The sequence below is a fragment of the Pteropus alecto genome, unplaced genomic scaffold (genome assembly GCF_000325575.1).
Source record: "Pteropus alecto unplaced genomic scaffold, ASM32557v1 scaffold125, whole genome shotgun sequence".
In the NCBI taxonomy this organism is placed as follows: domain Eukaryota; kingdom Metazoa; phylum Chordata; class Mammalia; order Chiroptera; family Pteropodidae; genus Pteropus; species Pteropus alecto.
The window spans coordinates 5,138,066-5,144,844 of record NW_006436888.1 but is presented as its reverse complement, the minus strand read 5'-3'; the positions used below and the strand labels follow the sequence as shown (position 1 = coordinate 5,144,844).

General features: G+C 47.7%; 2 protein-coding genes across 3 annotated transcripts in view; one reads left to right on the top strand and one right to left on the bottom strand.

Moving 5' to 3' along the window:
• Nucleotides 1-6,779, bottom strand: part of MTOR (mechanistic target of rapamycin kinase) — a 110,049-nt gene that overhangs the window by 53,285 nt on the left and 49,985 nt on the right. The gene's annotated exons all lie outside the window — the stretch shown is intronic.
• The window catches only part of ANGPTL7 (angiopoietin like 7), a 9,766-nt gene continuing 3,004 nt past the window's right edge, over nt 18-6,779 (top strand). The window contains exons 1-3 of the mRNA XM_006914360.2: nt 18-3,021; nt 5,380-5,480; nt 6,039-6,233. Coding sequence (XP_006914422.1) covers nt 2,652-3,021; nt 5,380-5,480; nt 6,039-6,233 — 666 coding nt within the window. The 5' untranslated portion in view covers nt 18-2,651. The remainder of the gene's footprint in view (nt 3,022-5,379; nt 5,481-6,038; nt 6,234-6,779) is intronic.

Sequence of the window (6,779 nt, the reverse complement as noted above, 5' to 3'; positions counted from 1 at the left end):
CACTCTTTCACCACCAGCAAAATGGAGGAAGGCAAAAACTCTTAAGATAGCCAACCCGGGTTTCCTGCATTTGTCAGTTACCTCCCAGTTTTATGGTCCCTTTGTTGACTGAAGGAGAGAAAAGGGACTGAAAGCCTCTCAGAAAAGAAAACTGCTCTGTCCCCCACATTCTTCTACTCGCTTCGCTGGACTCAAAACAAGGGCTTACTTTCCCTTCTTTTAGAAACTAGGAATCGAGGACATCAAAGGGTTGTGGATGTTCTGGAGGATAATCTCCTAGCATGGGAAATACTCTTAATTAGCTATTTTATTTAAAATTTTGGGGGCTTTACTGACATTTGGGCTGCTTAGGCAATTTAAGAAAATCTTCAAATAAGAAAACTTGTCTCCAATTTATGCCTTATGTTAGAAAAAAGTTTCCCGAAAATAAATGTCAGACAGTAAGCGCTCATGCTAGATGTTTGTGATCCACACTCAGAACCCCTGTCCTACCTTTCCTAGAAAGGACTGCTATATGGCTTGGAAATAGGATTAATTCATTTTCTGCCCAGATAGGAAAATCTATTCATAACATTTTCCTGTTCAGGCGGGAGAAGTGGCTACTGGGAAGAACAAACAAAAAGCTGGCTGGGAATCCATAAAGCTCCACTGTTCCGTGATGCTTTCTCTACTGCGCTGCCCACAGGAGGGAAGACAGCAGGGTCACGTGTGATGTTACATGTGACTGTACGGCGCAGGGGTTAAGCTCGGTGTCATCTGATGGCTAGGAGATTATCTTGAAGCTCCTCATGGAGTTTGGCCGACCCTGTCGGATGCTACAGTTGAGGCCAGGTTCGTGTTAGAGAAATGAACTCCATGGAGCCGAGACTGCAGTGCCCGGCTGAGCTAGATATTTGCAAAAAGAAAGCAGGGACCGGCTGACAGTGCCAATTGTAAACAGAAGCTTTTGAGCAGAATGACACGTTGCTATAGGGTGCCAGCAACATCCTTACCCCTTAGCAGGCAAAGGAGCCGAGGTGAGAAAACAAACCCACCTGATCCACTGCTGCTTTTTCATTTAGAGGGAAAAAAAAATTGTTTGGGAACTCCAGCTGCTTGAACAGAAATGGCTTTCTGAGAAGATAGAAGCCCCAACTGGAAAAGGGGTGGTGGCAGTGAAGGAGCTGTCAGGTGCCAGGTTCGCGTGTGAAGGGTCCACACCGGAAAGCATGAGCACCAGAACTGCCTCAGCAGCTCCAGGACACGGAGAGCCCAAGAGCAAGTTCTAAGACAGGGTCACTGTTTAAGGACAGAGGGACCTTTGTATACGTTCTTAGTGAAAAGCTCATTTTAAGGATTTAAAGTTTGCTAAAATCCCAGGTGTTTTCCATTTATTTTCAAAGGAGGAGTGTCCTTCAAATATAGCACATGAGAGATTACAATATTCCTATTTTCAGGGACATATGTTATATAGAGGGAATAATTTCAGATTCGTAAACCATATTGCATAGAAAGAGGGACATGAGATTCTGGATATGGATTTATTAGGCGATGGGGATTCTTTTCTCTGATTTAATAGATTTTCCAAGTTCTGAACCATGGGCCAAGGATAGCCCTGTTCTGTTCTGCCTGATGCCCAATGGAACTGTGGGTGACCAACCTAGAACCATGGCCGTTAGGCCTGAGTTTTCATCCCTGCTGTTACCTCTAACACATCCTTGTCAAATGGCAAGTGTGAGAAGCCCACACTGGCCTACTCGTTGTGGAAGGAGAAAGTATGTAAAAAGAAAGAAAACTGAGCAAATCCTGCGGATACAAACTACAAAGTGTTTTTCTGCTTCCTAAGAGATTTACTCCATCCTTCTATTTCTAGAGCTTTTCTAGGTTGGAAATGTTCAAATGTGAGTAGTGTTAGATCCAGGTCGAATGAGGGTTTTGTAAAACACTGAATGATGATCAGAGAAAGGCACAACCAGCCTTGGTAAAAGCACATTAAGCAGGATGCCAAAATATACCAGATCCTCCTATAAACAGCATGGATTACATTCACAGGCCTCCCTGGGTGAGTGGAGAGGCTGATTCCCTACTCTCTCTGCCTACCTTACGCTCACCCCATGGTTATATAACATTTAGAATGGAATCTGGAAATTCTTCTGACCCTGCCCTGCTTGCTGATAGAGCTGAGCCAGTGGCTGGCAGGGGCATAATCTAATAGGCGAAACTGGAAACACAAATTCACAGTCCTCTTGTGTCAGCCCAGAGACTGTGCAGGCAAGGAAAGAAAGACTCGCCCCTGTCTCCCTCCTCCCTTCTCTGGCCTAAGTTTACACTGACTTCACCCAACAGGCACCTGACCCTCCCAGATGAGCTGGGAGGGGCTAAAGCGCCATGCACATGGGGTGGAGGTGCAGGCAGCAAACGATATTTAAGATGCTGACTCGGTAGAGCATTCGGGCTTGGGAAGGAGAGCTATAAGACACCCGACGAAGCTGCACTTTCAGAAACTCACGCTTTGAGGAAGGCCAAAGAAGAGCAAGGAGAGAAAGCACAACCGAGTGGTGAGCCCATCAGGGTGGGAGCGTGAGGCTGCAACTGTCGCAGCTTCGCAGACCTCAGCTGGGCACATCCAGAGTCCCCCGAGGAAGAGCCTTCCCCACTCAGGCTCGCGAAAGATGCCGCCAAAGACTCTCTCAGCTGTGATCTGGCTCTGCGTTTTCATCTTGGCCTTTGTCAGCCACCCAGTGTGGCCACAGAAGCCCCCTAAGCGCAAGACACCCGCGCAGCTCAAAGCAGCTGCCTGCTGTGAGGAGGTGAAGGAGCTCAAGGCCCAAATTGCCAACCTGAGCAGTCTGCTGGGCGAACTGAGCAAGAAGCAGGAGAAGGACTGGGTGAGCGTGGTCATGCAGGTGATGGAACTGGAGAGCAGCACCAAGCGCATGGAGTCGCGGCTGACGGACGCCGAGAGCAAGTACTCCGAAATGAACAACCAGATCGACATCATGCAGCTGCAGGCAGCGCAGACTGTCACACAGACCTCGACAGGTAAGGAGGACATGTCCTCAGTTACTCACCACCCTGCCCTCGAACAGTTGAGTGTAGCACTGCTTCTAGGTAACCTGGTCGTCAGAACAATTACTGGGCGTGCCTTTGGGGTCTACTTGCCACCGGCTGTATTTTCTCTTTGGTAAAGGCTTATGGAGAATTTCTTTTGATTTCTAATGTTCTGTAAATTTACCCAGTACCTTCGCAGGTCTCCTTTATTCACACAATGTTTCAGCACACTGAACGCATGAATTACCGTCTTGGAGCACAGAGAGATTATGTGGTTTGCCCCAAACCACACAGCAAGTCTTAGAAACAGGGTTTGTCTTCCTGGTTGGTTCCTTCCTTACCCAGATGTGACCGGCTGTACCCTCAGTCCCCAGGAAGCAGAAATGAACACTAAAACCATAACATCTGTTGCTTTGGAAGCAAAGTTTTGCCAAAAGCAGTTCTCTCGCGTCTCTGAACATTGAGTGGGGTGGGCGTAACCGGCATTTCATATCTTCTCTCTGCAAACCTTACTCTCCTCACTGGCCCAGAATGAAGTGTACAGACACTGCCTAGAGCCACCTAAAGAATCTGTCTGTATTTAGGAAGGACAGGTTCCTCAAGGTTCCTCAGTTCTGATATTTCTATTTTTCCCCAGGATCCCAAATAAAATTCTCCATAAGAAAATGTAATGCTGAAATTTGGATTTTTAGGATGTCAAAAATAAGACACATTTAATATTTTCTCTTGCAAAATAACTTTTAGTTTCTGTTTAGCTTGGCTCACATGGCCCAAAGTGAATTTATTGTTTAGAGAAAAGTTTGGTTTTATGAAGTTATCAGGAAATTATTAACTGTAAGGAGCATATCCTATAGATTATGTCTTTCCTGCTGTTTTTTTATAAAAACTTTTTGGTCACACTATAAACCGAGTCAAGAACAAAGAACAGAGTAATTCACTGGTTACCAGTCCAAATGAAGAAAAAAGTTTTAACATGAAATTAAGCTTAAAAATTAGGTTTTCTTGTATTTAAAGATAAGATTACAAATCTATCTAAACCGATGTGTGTAAATCACTTTCTAAGCACGCATTTCACTTCCTGGCCCTCAGTTTGGGACTAGAGAGGTACGCTCAGGCCATTTTCCAGACAAGTGAGTCCTGATTCGGTCTATGGGATGAAACCAGGCATGTGGAAGACCAGCCAGGCAGAGAAACCCGAGGAGGCCACTTCTTGCTCCTCCAAATGGGATTTTCTCACCTCCAGCAGGGAGTTTCTTGGGAGTCAAACACAGCTCTCCCGCCAGGCCTCTTCTCTTCTTTCTCAGGATGCCATTCCTTATTTCTCTTCTCTGTTACCAGGTGCTGGGCACCTTTATACCCTGTAAGCAAGTAGCCCCTCACAGAAAGCAGTAAGTTGATGGTTTTGTCAGTCACAGGAAGTGAAGAACTCTGATGGCAAAGACGAGCCTTGCCCCTTCCCAACGTGCTCTGCCTTGGATGACTCCCCACGGTGGGTCATGGGGCCCAGGGCAGCGGGCACAAGACAAGACTCCCAGGATACGGGGGGCAGGAAGCGTCTCTGGACAGCCAGAGCTCAGCCCTCTGACTCCTATCAGGAAAGGCTGTCCTTTCTTCCCTGTCTTCAATATTCAGAACAAGGAGACAAAATGTGACATAAAGCAGCAGCCCCCAAGGCGGCCAGGGAAACATTTCAATCAACCCCAGAGTGAAAACCAGCCTGTCCAATGCTCTCATTTCCTTGCATCAATCACCATGTCAGGGAAAAGCCTCCAATGGTTCCTTGGAGTGCATTTTCATTTGTCTAGCAGTGTTAGATTAAGGAGCGGGGCGGGGGAAGGAGATAAGATTAGAAATCTCTCTCTCTTAATTAGGGCCTTAGTAGCCATTACCTCTGAAAAACAAAACCAGCAACCAACCAAATGAACGAAGGACAACAAAACCAGACTTTATGAGATACTCATGATTTATCTGGTAATAGAGGCTGGCTGTCTCAGAAGCTGAATCTATTAGAGCATCTGTCATGGGGCTCTCACACACTAATATTTTCAGACTTCACAGCCTAGAACTATAGCAGGATAATTTATTTCAGAATAAACCTGAAACCACCTGTTGATACTCTCCAGGTGAAGGGCTTCTGCATCATCGGTGAAGCCATAATACACCCCCTTTTGGCCTGGTAATGGCCACCTTCCCCACATCCAGACACTGCCTAGAAATGAACACTCATATGGATTTTGTGGTGGAAATGGAGTCACAGTGTTTAAACTTTCGATTTTGACGCAGCAAGAAGGCCTACCTGCCAGGGAGCCCGGTTCGAAAGCTCATCGCTGTGGCCTGTTCCTTTTGCAGATGCCAGCTATGACTGCTCGTCCCTCTACCAGAAGAACTACCGCATCTCTGGCGTGTATAAGCTTCCTCCTGATGACTTTCTGGGCAGCCCTGAGCTGGAGGTGAGGTTATCACCACTCCCTGCCCATGTTCTACCATCCGTCCTCCATGCCCTCAAAAAACTGGGGACAATTCTGACAAAAAGGCTAGTCAGAGTCTAAAGAAAGGGAAAGTCAAGATGAAGAAACAACACACCGAATACCAGGGAGCTGTCCAAACATTCAATTTGTGAGGGGAAAAAAAAAAAATCCAGGCTCTGTTTTGCCCTTTCAAGTCATTATCAACCAAACTCCAAGCTTCTAACACAGGTTGGGAAGGAAATTCTAGAGCCACCACCTAACTGGCTGAAATCTCTTGCCACGACCTAGAGCAGTTACTCTTTGAGGGAAGAGAAAAGAAACCATGGAGGGAGCCCATCAGAGATCCCTGGAGTTTCCCCTTCAAGGCTAGTGGGCGCCTCCTCGCCCCACACTGGGGCCGAGGCGCACCACAGTGCACCTGTGGCAATGTGGAAGCGCCCGCACCCACTGGCTCTGCAGGAAAGGGAGACGGGGTGGGAGATCCACTCCCACGCTCCTGCTCCTGACCCCATGCGTTCCTGATCAGAGCATCTCTGCCAGGTGTTCTGTGACATGGAGACGGCAGGCGGTGGCTGGACCATCATTCAGAGACGAAAGAGTGGCCTCGTCTCCTTCCACCGGGACTGGAAGCAGTACAGGCAGGGCTTCGGCAGCATCCGCGGGGACTTCTGGCTGGGGAACGAACACATCCACCGGCTCTCCAGACGGCCAACCCGGCTACGTGTGGAGATGGAGGCGAGCACAAGCCTGGGGCCCGGGACTGCACCAAGCCAGCACGTGTGACTGTGCATAACTCTGGGGGTGCCATTCCTAGTATTACTCACTTTAGGATTATGTATTTATTATGAGAGTTTTCCTTCAGGTTGCAGTACAGTTGAGGAAAAATAGGCTCTTTCCTATTTTTCAGAAAAGTGAGGCTGCAGGTACACAAGAAGAGGCCAGGCTCAGGCCAGAGCAGAGTAATCCAACACAAGGTCCCCTAGGTGCAAACCTTGCTGACACTGGTTGGTGACCCTCGTCAAAGCCCTTGAGGCATCAGTAAAGTACTCTTATGACAGCTCGAAGTCATAAGGTGAAAAAACACACCTTAGGGACAGGGAAATGAAAGGATAGAGAGAGAGTAATCGAGGCGGTATGGTGACTCGGAAGGAAAGTCTGGCCTAGGACCCTCGCGTTCTGATTCCCGGGTTTAGAGGTAAACAAGTGGTAAAGCCTTACTAGATTCCCAGCAGTAAGTATGGCTGCTGGCTGGAGAGGGAGACGTGTGGGGGATGGGGGCAT